Source organism: Camelus ferus, chromosome 11, assembly GCF_009834535.1.
Source record: "Camelus ferus isolate YT-003-E chromosome 11, BCGSAC_Cfer_1.0, whole genome shotgun sequence".
Classification (NCBI taxonomy): Eukaryota; Metazoa; Chordata; class Mammalia; order Artiodactyla; family Camelidae; genus Camelus; species Camelus ferus.
In genome coordinates, this window is record NC_045706.1 from 23523646 (window position 1) to 23545777 (window position 22132).

General features: G+C 43.2%; 1 protein-coding gene across 1 annotated transcript; it reads right to left on the bottom strand.

The window, feature by feature from the left end:
• Positions 1–278: 278 nt before the first annotated feature.
• INA (internexin neuronal intermediate filament protein alpha) lies at positions 279–11985 on the bottom strand. Its single transcript, XM_006183015.2, has 3 exons — positions 10859–11985; positions 3564–3688; positions 279–2288 (listed from the first exon to the last, which is right to left on the bottom strand). The coding sequence occupies exons 1-3, from the start codon at positions 11921–11923 to the stop codon at positions 1979–1981; spliced, it is 1500 nt and encodes a 499-aa protein (XP_006183077.2). The 5' UTR covers positions 11924–11985; the 3' UTR covers positions 279–1978.
• Positions 11986–22132: the final 10147 nt, after the last annotated feature.

Sequence of the window (22132 nt, forward strand, 5' to 3'; positions counted from 1 at the left end):
GAATGCATTATTATCTTTCATCTGATCTGATTTCCTACTTCCTGCCATGAACTGTCCACTTAGTGCATTATGTGTTTCAGACCAGACAGTCTGCAGACTGTAGCCCCAAGGCTTTGGCAGGGGGGAAAAAAAAACACTAAACAAAACTAAATGTGGATGCATGGAACAGAGAACATGATTTCTGAGTTATCTGGGATACAACTGTCTCCCTGAAGCAAAACAGCACTTCTCTCAGTTGAAGCAGCAGAAACCACAGAACACAAGTTATGTTGGTGGGATTCGTGTGACTTTTAATTCTTATTTTACTATTGTTTTACAGTTAAGTGTGGGGAGTAAAGACAGGGATAGAGTAAGGGGAAGGGAGAAAAGTATTCTTTCAAGTTTCCTTGAATAATTGAAGCAGGTGCTAGAATAAGAAAGTTCAGTAAAAGCATCACGTCCTCATCACCACAGAGCTCTTAATGGAGAGATGTGACAGAGACATAGCAACTCTTTAGATCTGGTGGAAGTGACTCCAACAGAGAACTAATCCTGCATCAAACTGGGCAAACGTGGAAGGCTGGGCAATGCAGCTGCTACACAGTAGGGCAGATGAAAACCTGACTCTGTGGAATCTACTTCCTTGCATGTGAGCAGGAGCACGTGTGCCCTTCTCTGGTCTGAGTGTCTCTTCCTCTCCAACAGTGAAGGGAGACCCTACCAACCGTGTATCAGTGGGAAAACTGTTGGGTAAGACTCTTTTAGAAAAGAGAAATATTTCTTTTTTATACTTGCTGGTAGTATTGATTGACAAGAAGTGACTTCTTTTACTTTGGGGCAGTAGCACTGTGTCCTAGTGATAACATGATCTACACTTAACACTCTTAAAAGGCATAGGAGTGAAAACGAGGCCTCTTTAGGACCTGGACTAGTGGGAAGGGGAATATGTGGATTCTGTCTAAGGGTAAGGGCATGAAACAGCTAATTCTTTACCACCACAAATGAACTGACACAGATAAATGAGACCTTGGCTTTTCCCCTTCATACAAATACCTCTTCCAGCTTATACTGCTAAATCTAAGGTCAGCTTAATCACAGTTTGGAATTAACTAAGACTGTGCTTCTAAAGGTGAAAAGCTAAATTCTTAATAAAGTATTCATTTTTCCTAATTAAATGGATTTGAATAAGCTGAGAGCCTAAAATCTAGGAACAGTTTTCATTATTTTATTTGTCGGGGGCAACCCTTACAACTTATCACTGCCATTTTTTTTAAACTACAGAATTAGAAGGATATGAAATGGGCAGGGAGAAGTCGTTACACGAATCATAGAAATGGTCAGCATGCATCTAATCCTACCTATTGAGCAAAGAGAGCTAAACGGGGCAAGTTCTTTTGAGAAGAATCTAAATGTGTTTAAATGGGACAAAAACTACACTAGCCTTTTTTCCCCCATATGGAAGAAAAGGATATATGGACTTGAGGGGGGTGGGAGGGAAAGTGTCCATTACACAAACACCTATCATGTGTGAAACAATTCTGTCAGTGGTGTTGGGTGTGAACCGTGGGTTTATCTTTGGCAGTGATTTTATGTTTTAGGTATCTAGAGTGAGATTATATAGCTGGATAACGGCTGGGTATAGTGAGTGAATACAGTTTTTAATTTCAACTCACAGCAAAATGATAATGATCACAGATTTAGCACCTCAGTTTGTACTTGCTCTGTACCTGAATCATCTATCGCTGTGAAGCCTGAGCTTTAGGTGAGAAAGCTGTACACTTAGATGACTCCTCTGTGATTGCTCTAGGACTGCGGTTTGCTCCAATCTAAGGTGTGGTTTTCTTATTAGAGAAAGAAAGTATTTAATGCTAAATATGAGACTGAAGCCTTGAAGACATTGTATCATGGTGACGGGTGTTTTGGATCAGGAATAGGCTGCTTAGCAAGTTAAATGCATATTATCTCTTCTTAAGCATTAACTTTTTTTTAAGCAACAGAATTATATTTTTTGGCTTGAAATGGTGCTTTCTTCTATATTTGATTTCTCGGTTTTCTTAGTAGATATTATTGTTTCCTCCAATATTTCTTCAAAACTTTCCCCTATCTGGGAGGTTTTCTTAGAGGCTACCTTAGAAGCCTCCTCTTCCTCCTCCTCTTTCTTAAGAGACAGCCCAGTGGATGAGATTTTGGAGGTGGTAGAGCTGAGGATTCTAGGTGGGAGCAGATAACTTGGATTGGGAAGTGGATTCAGCCCGGAAATGCTTAATCCACTGGTGCTAAAACGTGTCTCTTCGCCTTCCAGCAGTTTCCTGTAAATCCGACAGAGAAAAACTTAGGAAATCAGCTTGTAACTTCTTTTTTTTTAAAGAACTTAACCCTCCAGCCCCTATTCATTCCAGATTAGAGAGATTTCACAGTTTCTTCATGAGATTGAGACCAATAAATATTGAATTCTAAGGCTAAAGACTTGGACTTTATCCAAAACGTGCACACACATACTCACACACATTACTCACATACATCACTCACATATCTTTAGCACCAGCTGCATTTAAGCCACTGTCAACGGGAAACCTATCTATTCGTAGATACATTTGAGAAAAAAAAATCTACAACTCCTCTTGGCCTCATCACACCCATTTTTGGCACTTAGAGTCTACAAAGCTCTAAGGAGAAGTAATTTTACTAATTAACACCTTAAGTGCAACAGGGATAAGAAGATAAGAGGTCCATAAAGGAACTGCCTAATTCAGCCTGAACTTGAGATTTGTATTTTTCCAACGTGTTAGGGTGCAAAGGAAATGGAATCAACAATAACAGAAACCAGTGAATACTGCTGTTTCAGATTCCAGAGTTTCCCCCAGCCTGGCCTAAACAGCATCATAAAAGAATGGCCCCCAATACCTTTTTTCTCATGACCCTAATTATTTTTATCATCCTTTCATCCTTTTTTTTTAAATCAGAAACTCAAAACACTATCAAATCCTCTTGGAGCTTTGTTTTAAAGTAGTACACATAGTGTAAGGAAAAAAAAGAAAAAAATTCTCCCATTTGGGGTTGAGTCTGAGCTCCTCCATCTACCTGCTCTGTGACTTTGAGTAAGTTACACAGTCAGTCTGTGGTTCAAGTTTCCTCACCTGCAAAATGGGAATATGACCTGATACCTAGATAATTTATATGCAGTATAATACTCGGCACACAGTAGTCATTCAAAAAATAGTACCTGCTGTTTTTTAACTTTCATAAAGGTAAATGTGGAATCCAGGGGGATACCTTACCTATTGGGACTTTCTATATTGTATGAAACCTATTTTTAGGGTCTGATGGGTTTTATTTTAACCTCTGTGTACTCACATTATCTCCTTAAGCCCTAGCAGAGGTAGGTAGACTACTCCAGGACCAGTAAGGTGGAGCTGGGATATAACCAAGTTGAAGGCAGAGAGATCAGCTCACCTGGAAAGGGCCATGATGTCTTTCCTCATCCCACCTCTCACCCATCAGAAGCTGGAGAGACTAAAACCACTTATTTGGGTAGCATTGCCCAGGTGACTGGATCTGCCTGGGTGAGTATGCCCTTTGAGTACCTGTAAGCTGCTATCTCAATGTCAAGAGCCATTTTGACATTGAGCAGGTCCTGGTATTCCCGAAGGTGGCGTGCCATCTCACTCTTGGTGTTCCTCAGATCATTCTCCAGCTGCCCAATGTTATCCTGAAAAGCAACATGTTCAACATACTTAGGCCAAACCAGCTGAAATTCATTGTGGTTGAGCTTGAGAAAGCACAGATTCTCAACCCTGACTGCATATGAAAAATCCAGACCTTTCCCCCAGCCCAGATTCTGATTCATTTGTTCTGGGGTGAGGTCCAAGCATCTGCATTTTTTTCATAAAGGTCCCCAGAACACATGTGGACACATGGTGAGGGTTAGGAACTTCTACCACGGGGCACGTGGGTCTCAACTGAACACCAGGGAGATATTTATTTTTTACTTACTTACCATCCCTCCCTTGCTTGTTGTATTACTGCTGAGTCACTCAGTTGGTTCATGTCCTTTCCAAAACCAAAGCCTCAGGTTAGGAGCTTAGATTCAGAAAATTCCAACTGTGGAAAGCACAGAGAGGACGGGAAGTCTTCTCTGCCTCCATTCGTTTTGATGGTTTCCTGGAAATCTGCTACTCAATCACTTTACTGAATGCGCTTCACATGACAGATAGGGAGGAAGCATAAATACTCCAAGGAATTTTTTTTAATCCAAATGGCAGACTGAAATTATAATATTATTTAAAAAGAAAGTAAATTTATATAATACTTTTGCTTTAAGTTCCTATAGGTGCAAACCCAGGCATAGAAGAAAAATAGCTTTAAATCTGTGATCCTTGGGCAGCCAGAGGATGTTTTAAAAACACAGAAGATCCTGTTGCTCATCTGGTTAAAACCCTCCAACTGCTCAGCCTGGCCTATACTTTTCCTCTTTCTCTGTGTGTTTCAGCTACCCTGGCCTTCTCTTCTGCTGCTTAAACATACCAAGTTCATTGCTATCCCAGGCCCCTTAGGCTGGCTATTTCTTCCTCTGTTTGGAATGCTCTGGGGTGGGTCTTCACATGGCTGACTTCCCGTCATATTGAGATTCAGTTCAAATGTCCTCACCAGTTAGAAAAAAGCCCCTGTTTGAAAGTAGCCACTCTGCTCTTAGCTCTTACCATTATCTGAAATTACCTTATTCACTTACTTTCTGTTACCTCCTTCTATAACAGGGTTTTTCAACCAGGGCACTACTGACATTTGGGGCTGGATAATTCTTTATTGTAGGGGTCTGTCCTGTGAATTATAGGATTTTTAGCAGCATCCCTGACCTCCATCCACTAGATGCCAGTAGCACCTGCTCTCCCTCTCGATTGAGATAACCAACAATGTCTCCAGACATTGCTGAACGTCCCGGAGCAGGCAAATCGGTCCTGTTAGGAAACTTCTACACTAGAGTGTAAGTTACATGGAAACAGGGACCTTTTCTGTCTAGTTCACCTCTGGAAATTCACAGCCTAGCAAAATGCATACTGCAGATACTCAGTGAATAATTGTTGAATGAATGATTGAATAATGCTACATAAACATTTCTTTTCTTATGACTTGAAAAAGTATGAGCAAATAACTCATATAGTTCAGCTGCAACTCTTATCAACATGAAGAGCAAAGTGACTGACAGTTATTTTCATGAAACAGTGATGCAGATAAACATATCAGAAACCTCAAGAAAGCAAGTGCTAAGAGACCCTTGTGTGGAGGTGATAAAGTGATGGTGAAAGGCAGGGCTGATACATCAGACGGTGCAAACTTACAAATCAAGGGTATCTGCAGAAGGAATTAAAATTCATCCCACCTATCTGTTCTGTAAATATTGACAGGAATACTGCAATGAAGAGACTCAAATGATAGGTACAGAGCAAGGGATGATAAGCAGTGGGGAAAATACATGATACACTGGACAGTGATGGAAATATTCCAAAATGTTTAAAAGGAATTTCACCAAGAAATTTTATTTGATGGTTGTTATATTTGAGGTTAAACTAACTTACAGGCAAGTCTACTAGTGATATATTAGGGGTAAGAGAATCAACATTACTCTGCTTAGAGGGGAAAGAGCCTAGGGTAAAAGAAAAAGGAAGTGTTCTCATTCTACAAAGGAGCAAGAGAAATGTTATATGAAGAAAAGAAGAGGATTTCAGGAAGATCTTTGGGTTGCATTTCTTGCCCCTTGCACTTCTGCCACAAACATCTAACACACCTCAGTCAGTTTTCTATATTTTACTTTCTTCAAAACTTTCATTTTTGTATATGGGAAATTGTAATGTTTATTCTTTTCTGAGGTGTTCTGAGATCTTCAAGTTAGGATTCCACTTTAATGTTCCTCACATTATTATATGATGAGTCCATTATCCATTAAATTAGATAATGGGCATTAGAACAGCACTTGGCACATAGGAACTGCTCAAAAAATGTTAGTGATTTTTATTATTGTTAATATCATACCAGGTGACTCTCTACCCTTTTCATGATATGGACAAACTAATCCTGAGCCCTCCCTACAACCCCTTAGATAACTAAAGAAAGCAATGTATAATAAAACTTAAATATTGGCAAGTTGGAGGCATATCCCTTAAAGCATCGGATATTTATTTTCTAATTTTTCACGAAGATGTACATCTTCATAACACATTTTTTAAAAATAACAATTTGAGGGGCTTATCTCAGTGGTAGATTGTGTGCTTAGCATGCATGAGGTCCTGGGTTCAATCCCCAGTACCTCCATTAAAAATAAATAAGTAAATAAATAAACCTAAATACTCCCTCCCCCCCAAAAATAATTTAAAAAGAATTTTTAATAAAAATTTAAAATAAAAACCTTTCTAAAGTGGTTTGTACTATTCTTACTTAGGACATTAAACATAATGCAAACTTTCTCAGCAACTAAGGGTTATGTAATGATCAATTATTTTTCTATAATCCTGTAATGTCTTTTATCTTTTAGGTCAACTAAGGTATATTAGGCTGTTCATTTCTACCCTAAATGGTCCTTTAGAGCAGTGTTTGAATTAGTGTTTGCTACTTATTTGTTTTCTTCGTCCTGAAAGTTGAACTAATCTGCTGCTACTCATTCCTGATGAGGCCTGACTCCAGTGGTTCCTCTTCTGTGTCTTGTTGCAGGCTTGAAATCCAAAGAACAAAGTGCTTTAGAATCATGTAAAGTGACAATAAATAATCTGGGGCACCAGAAGGGCCAACTTCTGATATGTGATTTAGAGACAGATGACGTTTTGTCTCATCAGTAGGTTAATTAGGCCCTTTAAAAAAAAAAACTATTTTGTCTCATACCTATGTTTTCTGCAAAAGAGGTTGTTGGGGGCATGAGTTCTAGAGTGATGAAATTTTCTTGAACTTTTTCTGGTACATATTTCACATGTCTATTTTATGGATCAGAGTAGACGAAAAGCACGACTTTGCTCCTTTCAGAAGGAATTGTGCTGACTGCTGACCACTGCTCTTCAACGTCTAGTCTCTTTGTTTGCGTTCTCCCCACAAGAGGCTGTCTTGCATTGCCCTTCAAAAGCCCTGCCAAAGATGGCCTCCAGCTCGAAATCTGAGCAGAGCACTGCAGTCTGCCCCCTCCCCCAACCACGCAGCTGCTGCTGGCTTAGCCTGAGGGAATGGGAGAGAGGCACTCCCAGCTCCAGCGGGGGTCTCTCCTGGAGTAGCTGATATAAGTGCTGAGCATCTTCCTCAGGGCTGGAAGGATGTGGGAGTAAGAGAACTGGCCACACTAGCATCTGCAGTGAGACTGGGAACAGCAAACAGTGCTGTGGGTCCCATCACTTTTAGGGGCCTTCAGCCAGGTGAGCAGTAGTGAGTGCAGCACAATCTGATTGAAAGAGGCCATTCAGAATTACTGCTCTGACTGATAAACGATGGTGGGGAGAGAGGATTTCTATACGTGGTACACCTGCAGCTCACCTTATTCTCACTCTTGTCTTTGCTTCATCCCATCTTTGGTTGTTTGTTTTTTGTTTTTTGTTTTTTTTTCCTACCATACTTTAAAATTTTGCATTTTATGTATTTCTATAGGCTGATTTACATTGGAAAATGTGATTTAAGTCAGTACACCCCAAAAATCAGTCTGAGGAATGACAGGACACAGTGCTTTTATTGCATCTCTCTGGGCCCCACCTGTGAACTACTGAATCCGTATCTTTGGGAGTGGGCCTGAGAATCTTTTTGTTAAGCCCCTAAGTAACCTTGGTTGGTCAATGGGTTTATTAGGAACCACTAGTTTCTTTGAGATTTTTGTTGGCTTTTTTTTTTTTTTTTTTTTTTCTGTAAAGGAGCTATCAGGGTGGCTCAGGTGACAATAATACAGTGAGATAGAAGGGGCAAAAACAGAACAACACAAAGCAAAAAGCACACGGAAGAGTTGGGGCGAAAAAAAAGGAGAGAGAGATAGGGACCAAAGGAAGGTTTTTTTCCCTTGAATTCTCATTTCAGAAATGGATCTATCAAGCTATAGATTTATACGCAGCCACTGCCACCCCCAATCTCCAAGGGGCCAACCCCTTCTTGCTATTTAATTAGGCTGCATTCCAATCTCATACTGGAGAGAAGAGGGCATACTTGGCTCATCTCCCTGGAGAGCATTAACTAATAGTGATCTTGATTGTTCATCAAGGTCTTTCAAGGAAAGCTGAAGCTTTCCAAGACTGACCATAGTGAAGGGCCAGGGCCCCCAGATGTCCTTCAAAGATGTCCTTAGACATCTTTGGCAGAACAGGCACTCTAATCGTGGTGAAGCAGCTATGACCTGAACCAGAATCACCCTATGTCAGAAATGAAAAAGCCTTCAGCTAAAGAGGGTGGCTGCATTTGGCTTCTGAAGACAACCACCCTAGTGCCTCATAATTTCTCCTGTTGCCTGATTCAGTCTCTCTCATACACCATTGTATGCTTATTAAGACACCCTGAACCATTCTTTACCCTTTCAAAAGTGTAATAAGCTTTCTTTCCTCTAGTAGGCTGTCAGCTCTCTGGGGCAGGAAAAATGTGACTTTAATGGGGCCTTCTTCTGCCTCTAAGAGGGTGGGAAACTTGCAAAGGAAAATGGGCCTACCACTAATCTCTGAAGCAGAAGAAAGAGAACAGCCTCCCATTGCTGCAGTGAAAGGGGAGGGGCAGGGGGTGAGAGGGCAAGAAAACAATGGCTGAATCTCACTATGGGAAAAGACGCTTCTCATCTCGGTCAGCACTGCTAAGACTGTTAGAGAGAATAGCCAGATGACACCCTTGTGGCTTCAGGCCTTCAGGATCCGCATGTGACAATGTGAGCCCCTCCTCAGCCTTAGGTCCCAAAGGGTAAGATATTTCTATATATCTATAAAGATATATCTGTTGTCTGAACTCCTCTTCCACTCATAGCAGGTCCACTGAGGCTCTGAGGCTAAAGCTGATGGGGGCAGCACTGCAGAGCTGCAGATGCCGCAGTTTCTGTTTTTTGTTTCCTGCAGATTAGGTCTGGATGACCCTACTATTGTCTAGCATTGAAAGCCCTTAAAGCAAACAAAACAAGCCAGACAATACTATCACTAGCTCTTAGAATGTAGGAGCTCTAACAAGCAAACAGAGGACATGGCAAAGTCCAGTTCAGATGGTAGTTGATGGATAAATTATCCTTTTTGTAGAAATACTGGGCTAGCCCTTCAGAAGACCACCTAGCTCATCCTTTGAGCTTCTAGAAGAAAACATGAAGTCTCAATTAACTAAATGTGATTAATTCAAGCCATCCAGAAGCTAGGCCACATAGTGAAAAGTTCAAGTTACAGATTTTTGAAGCAGAATAGAAGTATTTATTTGAGTATTACTGTAATTCCCAACACCAAAACAAATGGTCCAAGCAAGCTTTCTTCCTTTATCAAAGGGAGTCATGTATAATGAACAGCAAATACTGCACACCACTAATAATTCTTTAGCTCCAGACTAAAATAGTATGTTGAGGTTTCACTCCTTTCTTGATTATATTTTATTAATGTTCTCAAATCCTATTAATTTCATCAAATGTAAACTTGGATCTTGGCTAGAATGGATTACTGCAAGTTTCCAAATTATTAGCATTCTATCCAATGAAGCTTTTATTGCACCTTGAAACTGAACCACACTATTTAGATTCTTTTCTACACATTTCACCTGCCTCTGTGCCCTTTGTGGTCATAAGCCCAGAATGTTCTATATAGTAAAACCGAAGATGCAGTGGCCTTTGTTTGGAGAGAAAAGGAAGAAAGAACCGATCAAAACCTTCACAGGAGCTTAGAGGACAGGCAAAGATGGGGGAAAAAAAAGTGGCCTATAAGAAAGATGAACCTATCTCTGTGATTTACTACATGCACTTAGGATGGAAAAATGTTAAGGAAATGGGCATTTTCAAGTGGGACGTCACTGCTGCTGAGCAGATTAAGTGGTTTTTGTTACGTGCTAAGCCATCCATGAAAGTGCAAATTGATGCTGTCCACGAGGTGACCTTTGATTGCAGGTAACCAAGACTGATGTGTTGGTGTTGCAGAAGAAAAAAAAAAAAAAGTTAAAGCAGTTAATTGCCTAGAGAGTAGTAACTGGGACATGAGACAGGAGGTAAATTTCTGAGCCGCCGAACTCGAGATCAGCACCGAGGACAGCGCCCGACCATTCTCGTGTAAAGCTTTCTTTAGGAAGAAATACCATCAGTCGGGAGACAAGGGAACCGTCTGTGTGCTGGGGGAGGACAGAGCAGGGTGGTTATTACTAGCCCAATCACCCATCTCGTTCACTCCAAATCTCTACTCCTTTGAGGGCACAACTCAAGACAATGGGATAGGACCCTTCCCAGTTCAGTCCGGCATTCTTCCCCCAACCCAAGGGCAGACCTACTCCATAAATATTTCCAGAGCACACCGAAAGCCTTTCGAAGTCAACCAAATAAGCCAGACAGCGGAAACAGCACCGCCAACCATGGAGAGGAGGCTGTGGGCTCACTCATACTTTGGGGTGGGGTCGCCAGTGTGTTCATGCCCATTTGCTGACAGGGAGGCGTGAGTTAGATTTCCAGACTCCAAAGAACAGAAGCTTGATGGCTTCTTTGTTAGAAGGGCTCGGACAGGGACGTAAGTGAGGGGCAAGGAAAGAGAGCGTCCAGACCCCTAAAATTAGCGGGAGAGACTCCAGGGCTTTTTGTTTGCCAACGCCTCCAGGCGGGACTCTTTCTCTCCCCTCCCTTATCCTCCCCCTGGTTCCTAGGGCCGCAACTGTGCGGGAAATATGCGCAGGGGAGAACAGGATGCCCCGCCCTACACAGCACTCCAGCCTTTACCTGGTAGCTAGCCACCTCGGCACTGTGACGCTCTTCCAGCTCCAGGATCTGTCTCTCCAAGGACTCGTTGGCCCCACGCAGCCCCTCGATCTCGATGGTGCGTGCCTGAAGCTGGCGCCGGTACTCGTGAATCTCCTCGCGGCTGGCCCGGATGGCCTCGGTGCTGCGCGCTGCCTGCTCGTTCAGGTTGGCAAACTTAGACTTGTACCACTCCTCGGCTGACTGCAGGTTCTTGGCGGCCAGGGACTCATACTGAGCGCGGATCTCTCTCAGCGCCGAACTCAGGTCTGGTTTAGCCACAGCCACGTCCACCTCGGCCGCGGCCTGCGACGACGCCTGCAGCGTGGCCAGCAGCTCAGCTACCTCCTCGTCATGCACCTGGCGCACAAAGGCCAGCTCGTCCAGCAGCGACTCCACCTTCTTCTCCAGGTCCAGGCGGGCCAGAGTGGCGCCGTCCACGTCGCGCTGCTGCGCCTTCAGGGCGCGCTCCGCGCCTTCCCGCCCGCGGCTCTCCTCTTCGCAGCGCGCCCGAAGCCGCTGCACCTCCTCGGCCAGCCCGTCGCGCTCCAGCAGGGCCTGCGCGCGCGCCGAGCTCGCTTCCTCCAGCTGCGCGCGCAGATCGCGCAACTCGCGCTGGAAGAGCTCGCCGACGCGCGACGGCTCGGCGTGGCGCTGCCGCAGCGCGGCCAGCTCGGCTTCGAGCGCACGGTTCTGCGTCTCCAGCTGGTGCACCTTCTCGATGAACACGGCGAAGCGGTCGTTGAGGCCCTGCAGCTGCTCCTTCTCGTTGGTGCGGATGATCTTGTACTCGTTGGTGCGCGCCGCCGCCTGACTCAGGTCCAGCCCGTCGGACGCCGGAGACCGGCGGTAGGCCAGGCCCAGGCCAAGCGACGAGACCGAGGAGCAGGCGGCCGAGGAGGCCACATTGCCGCGGGACAGCGACTGCGAACGGAAGCTACCCGGGCCGCCAGCCCCAGAGAGGCGCGAAGACAGGCGCGAGCCGTCTCCGAACACCTTGCGGTAGGAGGAGCCGGCGCAGAGATAGTGTTCGGAGCCGAAACTCATGGTGCCGGGTCCAGGGCCGGGAGAGCGGCTGCAGCTGGAGCTGGAGAGAAGAAGAGAGGTGCGCCGGGCAGGGCGCGCCTGGGCGGTGTGCACTGGGTTTTAAGGCGTGGCGGGGGAGGGGGACTGGGGCGGTGCGTTGGGGGCGGAGCTCCTGCTCTGGGTCTGGCGGAGAGAGGGAAGGGTGGCATTCTGGAGCGGGGGCGGGGAAGCGCAGTGACTACTGCAGCGCCCGAGGACAGAGCCATTTGCGTAGCCCCCCCCCCCCCCGCTGTCCGAAACTCCCCTCCCCAAGAATAACCTGGTTTGGAAGCGACTTGAGCGGAGGGGTGCCTAAACGATGTGCGTTTCCCATCCAGAAACCACGAGGCTCTGTCGCGTCCCTTGACCCTACCCCCCTTGTCCCCTTTAAGCCACCGGGAGGTTAGTGTTTTCTGGGAGGTGTGCTGTTCGCTCATCCTCACCCCAGAGCTCTCAAGCTTGAGGCCCTGTTTTCCCAGATAGAGTGGGGACCCTCAGGGCGCGGCTTTGTCCCCTCCCTCGGCCTGCTCGGGGTTCCCAGGGGAAAAGTGGGTCTACGTCAGAGCAGCTCATCAGCTGTTCCTCTGTAGCTATCAGGAGCGCCCGGGGCTGGTGGCTGCGCTGAAAGCCTGCGACGCCCCTGGAAGAGAAGGGAGGTGGGTAAAGAGCGTGGGCCTGAGTTGCAGAGAGTGGAGAGAAGCGGAGGAAAGAGCTGGATGGCTGCAGTGGGCAGAGCTGAGATTCCCCTGCCACTTGTATAAGTGTACTCTCTTGTTCACCACAGTCTGCAGCACTCTGCACTGAATAATGTCCGCCTTCTTAAGTCGTCTACTTTACCTGCCTGGCCCTGTAGGCATTTGAGATTTCAGTTTGTGTAAATCTCCATCTGGCTCAGGAGGACCCCTTCTTGTGGAGATCTGTCTTTGAACAAAAGAGGTCCCTGCAAACAGATTAAACTCCAAAAGTGGGGGATAGTGCTGGTGATTAAGCTGGCCTCCATCATCATCACACAGTGGTGGGAATCATAGAATGCGACCTGTAGAGATGAAGGCTGGGAGGAGTTAGTGTGGGGTCTGCAGTATGCACTCACTTTCAAATTTATAATCTTTCAGGATGTGGCTATGGCTTTGGAGAGGGAGAAGGAAGAATTTTTAGTAGATTCCAGAATTCCAAACTGAAAGCCCTTCTGGAATTTGGAATCTGAAGGATATAGCTCTAGGATAAGTTTTACCTTCATGAGGGAAGTGTTACCTGAGACAGACCACTAAAGGAAGGGGAGGGGGATGAAGTCCTATGGGACTTTGGAGCATATTCTTGGCTTTGTGCTTTATGTTGTGTAAGATGGTCAGGCCCTGCCACAGCCTGTCCCCATGGTTCCTTATCAGAGACCAAGACCTAAGCTAGAGGGACTCAATTGTGAGTTTGTGAGAGCTCTCAATTTTGTGGGCTCTGAAATACCTGGTGCTTTGAAGAATGGAAGAGTGCTAGTGCTAACATTGCTGAATGAATGTTCTCTGCCAGCCATTGTGCCAGGAATTTTGCATAGGTTTACCTCCTTCTGGCCACTCTTCAAGGTGGCCCTTACCCCCATTCTACAGATAAGAAACCAAGGCTTAGCTGCAGCACTCTGCATGAGATCACTAGCAAACAAACATATATTTTTTCCCTCACTGCATAATTCTCCTTCTTAGAGCAATGAGACTCTTAATGTCTCTTTAATTTCCATGCAGCCAGAATAAGGCTATGTGGGCTTCAGAAAAGTTTTGACCAATAACAAAGTAGCAGGCTGGTTTGTAATTTAAAGAATCAGAGGTGATAGGTTTGAATTGTGGCTCCTTCCACTCACTAAGTGTGGGGATAACAATACCTATCTCCTCAAGGTCGTGAATGATTGAGTTGATGCATGTGAAGGTGCTTTGTACAGGTATAAGGGGTTATTGTCATCATTGTCCTTTTTCAAATAACACACATTGCTTTGTATCTACCATCAACAGCATATGAGTTGGGTTTAGTGATGGGGTTATCACCCACCATATCCTTGCACAGGTCTCCAGGCTGCCCTTTGAGAGAGAGAATACTGTCAACCTTGAATGTTTATAGTACCAGGGGCCAACATGAGTGTGGCTATGTGGAAACAGATAATTAGAAGGTCTTACTTCTGAGCTATCATTCTAGTTTCATTTCATCCATGGTATTCAGGACTACCAAAAATCAGCAAAGTGTCCTAGTTGGAGTTTCAACCTTCTTCTTCCTTCCATCCTCCAATAGAAGCAGTAATCCAAAGGCAAATCACACATAGAGGAGAAGAAAGTGAGGCAAGGCCTGAATAATCCAGCAAAGGAGTAGTGGCCCTGGAAAATCTGAAGTGGGCTGCATTTTGCAGTTTCTGAATAGCTTACTTGAGATTCCAAATTGAAATTCCCCCATGAGACTTAAGCCTCCCTGCCCCTCCTTTCTTGGCATACCACCTCACAGGCCCAGATATTTGACTTTAATAATTTTAGCACAAAGATTTACTACCAAGGAGTGATCTTGGCTGAGCCTCAAACCACAGCTCCTTCCAGCTGGCCAGGTCTCCAGAGGGAGTGCCCTGTCCTATATGAGCTATGTCTTCATCTTCCTGTAATGTCAGACCCAGGCATTGCAGACACTCTGGTTGGTCGTCCCCAGGTTCTCCCTGATACCACATCCTCTGTGACCTCTCTGTGGCATTTGGCAGTGCTCACTACTCTCCTTGGTTTCAAGGACTCCCTCTTTGGCCTTCTGCTCTTTCCTCATAAACTCTTTTTTTTTTTTTTTTTTTTTTTACCACAGGGAGGCTTGTGGTAAAGTTCTCTCCCTAAGAGATCTAGTTTTGCATCATGGTTCTTCCTAGCCATGGGACTTTGAACAAGTCACTATTATTTGCTGAACCCTAGTCTCATCATCTGTAAAATTTCAATAAAACCATCCACCTGAGTGGTCTCCAAACCTGACTGCTCTTTAGAAGTACCTGGGAACTTAAATTCAGATTCCCAGGAGTTACCCCAGACCCATTGAATTTAGGTTTGAGAACCCTTGACCCCCATCTCATGAAATTACTGTAGGGTTTAAATGAGATTACGTATATGAAATGGTTATCACAGTGCCTGCTGTGCATGCTCAATAAATGGTGGCTCTTGGAAGTAGCAAGTTTTTTCATTCATCCGTTCAGCAATATTTACTGAGTACAAGGCACTGGACTAGGTGCTAGGACTCTGCTTCCATTGGACTGGAATTCTAGCAGGAGAGACAGATTAAACAATTACACAGTTAATTGTTAATTATAATTGTGACAAGTGCTCTGAAGGAGAGTACACGTTGCTGTGGGGCATATAACAAAAGGCCTGACTGATGATGATGATTCTAAAATCCCTGTTTCCAATTTCCAACTCCATTATACTCTTCTGGTTTTTTTTTTTTTTTTTAAGTTTTATTTGTCTTCTTCTTTTTTTTTTTTAATGGAGTTATTGAGGGTTGAGCCCAGGACCTCGTACATGCTAATCATGCACTCTACCACTGAGCTATTTCCCTTCTCCCTCAAATTTCCAACCCCAAACCCACATATCCAACTGCCTGTTGGACATCTCCTCATAAATGCTGGCTGCTCTTCAAGTGCTATTATCTAAAAGTGAACATATCATCTCCCTCTAGTCTCTCCATCTCAGCCCACTTCTTGATCTTAACTTTTCTGTCTCATCTGTTCCTCTGCTTACTGTGTGACTCAGCAACCTCACTTCTGAATATTTAGCCTAGGAAACTGAAAACTTACATCCACAGAAAAATTTCTATATGAATGTTCACAGCAGCTTTCCTTATAATAGACAAAAACAAAACCAGCCCAAATGCCCTTCAATAGGTGAATGGATAAACAAACCATAATAGAGCCATTCAATGGAAATGACTCAGTATTGAAAAGAATCAACTATTGATGAATAATTCTTAGCAGTTTGGATGAATCACAAGGGCATTATGCTGGGTGAAAAAATGTTAATATTATATGACTCCATTTATGTGGCATTATGGAAATGACAGAATGATTGAGGACAGATCAGTGGTTGATGGGTTAAGGCTGGGGGAGGATGTGATGTTAAAGGGGTAACATGAAGGTTGTTTTTTTGTGACAGAACAGTTTTGTTACTCAGATCTATACACATGATAAAAATTCATAGAATGAAAGAAGACAGAGAAAGAGAGAGAGAAACCAAGAAACCTAGTGAAATTCGAGATCTGTAGTTGAATAAATTTGTTGTGTCAGTGTCATTTTCTGGTCTTGATATTGTACTAAGGTTATGTAAGATGTTATCATGGAGAACAAGCTGAGTGAATGGTACTGGGAACTTTCTGTACTATTTTTTCAACTTCTTGTGGGTCTTAAAATATTTCAAAGCGAGAAATACCTCTTTGAAAATCATATACATGGAAAAAATAGGCAAATGTTCTTTGGAGATATATGCTGAAGTATCTAGGTTTGCAATGTCATGATTTATATAACTTACTCTCAGGTAGTTTGGCAGAAACAGTACACACACACACACAAACACACAGATGGGTGAGATAAAGCAAATGTGGCAAAAAGTTAACAGTTGGTGAATACAGATGTGCATTGTGTTAGCCTTGCAACTTTTCTATAGGTTTGAAATTTTTCAGAATAAAAAGTTATGAAAATTGATTAATACGTATATAGATAGGTATCTAGATAGATAAAGTAAGCAAAAAAGAATACATCACTCAAATCTGGGATTGAACCAATGACCTTCAATCTAAGGTTCTACCAACTTTGTCTAATTATAAAGTCCTCTCCCCATTTCCTGGCCAAAGATAGGAAAATCCTGCTTGTTCGAGAGTCGTAGAAAAAGGTCAGAATTTGTTGGAAGTATTTTAAGTGCTATTCTGAGTCCTTGGTGTTACCATAGCCATTTAACAATTATTTACTGAACCCTGGCTATGTGCCTGCTTCTGGAATTATAACAATAAGTATAGCTAGAAGTGTCATTTTTCTTAGATTAATTAAATTTTTAGTAAATATAGAATCATATGCATTTTATATACTGTTCTACAACATTCATTTTTTTACTTCATAAGTTGTAGCTGTTTCCCCACATCAGTTATATAGATCTACTTACTTCTTTTTACAGTTCAGTGTGGTATTCAGTTATGTGGATGTGACATAAGTTATTTAATCAGTCTCTTGGACTTTTATATTATTTTTTAGTTTTTCTCTATTAAAAAATACCCTGATTTTTCAAAAAGAAAGAATAAGATAATACATTACCTGAGTGATATACAGCCTCCAGCTCTAATTTGCTTTAATTAGTCAACCAACCAACATTTATTGAACACCTACTGTGTGCCCAGCTACATGTTTATGCTGTTTGTGTCAGTTTGTGTAGGAGAAGACATGAGACATGGTCACTGCCTCTAAGGAGCTTATGATTAGTTGAAGAGTTATGGTTAATTTGAAGTCCTAACTTACGGACTACATAAAGCTGTATGTATTTGACTGCAGACCATATGTGCTAAGTACTTAGAGGGAAATCCGCCCCTTTTCTGTGTCTGGTTTTACACTCGTAATATTTGTTCAGCAAAGTTTCTTCAGTCCCCATGAAAAGATGCTTGCATGAGTATATCAGTAATGCAATTGGGGAGGATCATGCCCCAGACTTTCTGGAGAAGGGAGAATTTTTTTTTAACAAAGACATGTGAAAGAACATGACACCAAGCCAAGTCGTACTCCTGTTTGTCCTCTGTCCATAAAAAGTAAACTGTTTTTAATCTACAAGAAAAGATAAAAGAGCTGTGAGTCCTTTGGTGTGGCTCAGTTGATGGTGACACAACAATCTATGTGGTTGTAGTTTTGCTCACAGATTGGTGCTTACACAATTTTGTGTTGCATTGTTTGATGCACAGCCTTTTGTCCCCTTTCACTTGTTCCATATGTTTGCTTAGGGGCTCCTTGGTAACCATTCTTATTTAAAAATAAAAGAAAAGTGAAAGTTTCTATGTTTTTCCTTTAGCAATCTCTCCATGCTTAGGCTGATCCAGAAAGCTGTGTGTTTGTATACTTCTCTCTCTCATCCTTTCCCCTTTCCCAGAATTAGCTCATCGTTTACCTATTCTAAATCTGAGTTTAGGCAGACTCGGAGTTGCCGGGCCCCAGGAATAGGAGAAACAGGGAGGCTCGCCCACTCTTACACTTCAGGACCTAGGACAGCTCCCCAGCCTTCCTGGTCTGGGTGCCTACTTTTTAGTCCTTAAAGAAAGTCAGAATGGAATCAAACTTGAGAAACCATTTGATCCACCCCTCCTTCCCCACTCCACCCCCCCCCCCGCCTTTTGATGATGCCTAGAGAAAGGATCCCACTCAGCAAATATTTCAGGATTATAAACTACCTGGCTGTGGGAGACACAAAGGACTTGGAGGGCTCCCTCTCCCCCAGCATTTTCTATGCGTCTGTGTCTGCTGATGCCTAAAAAAATCCTTCAGTTCAATTCAGCAGACTTCTATGGATCAGGCTTTTTCCTACCTAGAAAGAGATGTGGCCTAAATACAGATATGCTGTGGGAAGGGAAACAAGGCGACTCCAGTTTGAATGAGAAAATAATGCCTCCTAAGGGACTAGAGGAAAAGAGAGCACAGAGCGTTGGGAGCCCAAAAGCAGCTGGAGAGGAAATGGCAGGGTGAAGTGGAGAAGAGGGGCATTCAGAGAAGTCTGGGGTCTTTGAAGTCAGGCGTGGAGAGCTTCACACTGCTCACACCAGTATACCCTGGACAGAGAGTCCAAGAAGAAGCCTTGCATTTTCTTAAAATGAGAAAACAGAAGCTTGTTGTCTCTTCTTCCAAATACACATAGCAAGACTCACTAGACTCATTTTCAAAATATAGTTATGTAATGATTTACTGCATTTTGTCTTCATTGTTCCTCAACAAACTTAGAAAGGGTTTTATTACGTACATTTTCCAAATGAATAAACCAAGACATTGAGAGTTGACACAGCTGGAAAATGACAGAACTGGGTCTTGAACCCAGTTTCCCTGACTCCAAGCTGGTATTCTTTCCATCACACTGTATCCCTAATAGGGTCTTTGTGTGTGTGTGGTACATGAATTTTACTGTTTTAACCATTTTAAAGTGTACAATTCAGTGGCATTAAGTACATTCACAATGCTGTGTAATCATCACAACTATCTATTTTTAGAACTTTTTCATCACCCCAAACAGAAACTCTGACCCATTAAATAATAACTCCCCCCGCCCCAATTCCCTGAGCCCCCAGCCTCTGGTAACTTCTATTCTATGTTCTGTCTCTTTGATTTTGACTATTCTAGGTACCTCATATAAGTGGAATGATACAATATTTGTTCTTTTGTGTCTGGCTTATTTTATTTAGCATAATGTTTTCAAGGTTCATCAAGTTGTAATGGGTACCAGAACTTCATTTCTTTTTATGACCTGATGGGGTCCTGTGGTTGCAAAGGACAGATTCACTCAGGCCACAAGAAGTAATGAGGGGTTATTGTAAGCAACCTTATAGAATTAAGGAAGACAGAAATCTCAGCCACGAGGCTAGAAGTTCAGGAGTAGCCATATGGCTGGGCTTACTGGGGATTATAAATATAGTTTGGAATCTGATCAGCACAGCTCTAGGGACCAAAATATCTCATTGCTTCTGTAGTGGCAGGAATTTGCTGTTTCCTGATGCTTGGCCCTTTTGCCATCTTAGTAGTCTGCTTCCCCAGCTTCTGTATGGTCTGGCACTACCTACTTCTTACTCTATGAAAAGCAATGCTCAGGCTCTTGCTGACTCCAGAGTTCTACCACTTCAGTGATATGCTGTCTTTTCTCCCTCTGTGCCCTTCATCTCTGGTGACTGTTGTCAGTTGACAAACCTTATCCCATGATCTGATTCTCTTTTTTGGTTGGCCTAGTTAGTCTCCAGTTGTCTCATACCATACCACCAAGCCACCTGCCTGCCCAGAAATTAGCTGCCTTCGAGTCAAGCATCTTCCTCTGCCCTGATCACTTGTGGCCAGGGTGCTAAGTCCAATGCTATTCAGTATGGCTCTTAGTGGTAATGACCTGCCTCTCTCAGGAGGAGGTTGAGAGCCCAGCAGGCAGACACCCAGAGAGTCACTGACTTCATTCTTCTTCATCAGTTCCCCCACCTCTTTTATGGGGATGTCTTTGCACTTTAACCCTATGGCCTGCATCTACATCTGTGACTTCTCAAGTCATGGAGCAGAGGTGTAAATGTTTGGGTTGATGTGTACTATGCAGATATTTCTGTACTTATTTTTAGATTATACAGGCATACCTTGGAGATATTGGGGGTTTGGTTTCAGAACACTGCAATTAAGTGAATATCACAATAAAACAAAAAACACAAGAAAGTGAGTCACATGAATTTTTTTATTTCCTTATGCATATAAAAGTCACTTTTACACTATACTGTAGTCTATTAAGTATACAACAGCATTATATCTAAAAAATGTACATACCTGAATTAAAAAATACTTTGTTGCCATCATCTGAACCTTCAGCAAGTCACTTTTTTTTTTTGCTGGTGAGAGGTTAGAAATATTGTGAGAATTACCAAAATGTGATGCAGAGACATGAAGTGAGCAAATGCTGTTGGAAAAATGGCACCAATAGGCTTGCTTGATGCAGGGTTGCTACAAACCTTAAATTTGTTTAAAAAAAAAGAAGAAAGAGAAGAGGAGGAGGAGGAAGAAGAAGAGGAAGAAAAAAGAAAGGAAGGAAGGAAGGAGGAAAAAGAAAAAGGAAAAAACCAAAACACAGTATCTACAAAGCACAGTAAAGTGAAGCACAATAAAACAAGGTATGCCTGTACAAATAATTGCCATATGGTAATACGTAGTTTGGAGTTGCTTGAAATATCCCTAACTTATGTCAAGCTGCCCACTTACAGTTTCTGAATGGGGTTGTTTCTCTCAAGACTGACAATCTGTTTTCAGTTCTCTTGCCAAATCTGCAGTAACAGGAAAATACTCAGAACACAGGGTACACTGAGGTGTTAGCAAATCCACGAAGTGGATTCCACTTCCTATAAACTGTGGGGAAAATGCCCAGATCACAGGAATCAGGCCAGTCCTAGTTCTGTGACTGTGATGGAGAATGCAGTGCTCATGAAATAGCACACGGATAGCTCTCTTCCCTCTGCAATTCCTTATAGCTAGGCTGGGGCATGAGACTAATCCTGCCAAAGGGCTGTGAGAGGAAGGGATACATGTTCTCCATAATTTCTCTTCCTAGAAGGTATAAGTTGGGTTGGCATAATGCACAATATCAGACTAGATCCCTGAGTCATCATCTAGAATGGGGTGCTGCCCTGAGGGGGAAGTCTCCTGGCCTGCAGAGGACTTTTTGTGAGTAGGAAAAAAAGCTCTATGGGTTAGGCCCTGGAGACTGAGATTTGACTGTTACTGCAGCATAGCCTTGTGTCCCCTTGACTGGTACATTCACTAACCAACAGTGTCAGCTTGGGAAGGTAACAGGGTCCTCAGATCTCATCTTCTTCTTCTGAAACCTAAGACTTGCCCCAGAGAGTCTCAAAGGTCACCTTCTAAGATTCTCTGATTCCTAATTGACCCGTATCCTGTTGACTTTTCCTAGGCAAAGTTTCTGTCCACTTTTTTCCATTCTTACTGTCATTGGGATATATTTTTTCTCACTTGAGCCATTCCAAAAGCCTTCTAATTGCACCCCTCAGTGTCTCCAGACTCTTGCATTTCAGCCTTCCTACTTTCTCAACAGGTATTGAATCACTTTTGTCCTCAAAAGCCTTCACTAGCTTCCCACTGCCTATTGAACAAAGTCCATGTGATATCTGGCATTTGAAGTCCTTGATTGTCTACAGCCATACCACCCTGCACACACCCAGTCTCATCTGAAGTCCTTGACAATCTGTGGTTGGTTATTTGTGCAGAATTCTCTCACCCCAACTGTACTGTGGGCTCATGAGATTTAGTACCATGCAGGTCTGACTCAGTTTATAGCCTCCCACATAGCTAATGACTATTGATGTGAAATGTCTAATATCTCCAAACTAGGAATGAAACTCCAGGAAAATGATAGAAACCACCAAATGAATTTCAGTGGTGATGTTTGCCAGTAGTAGCATGCCTATGTTTTGCATTATGGAAACATGCAG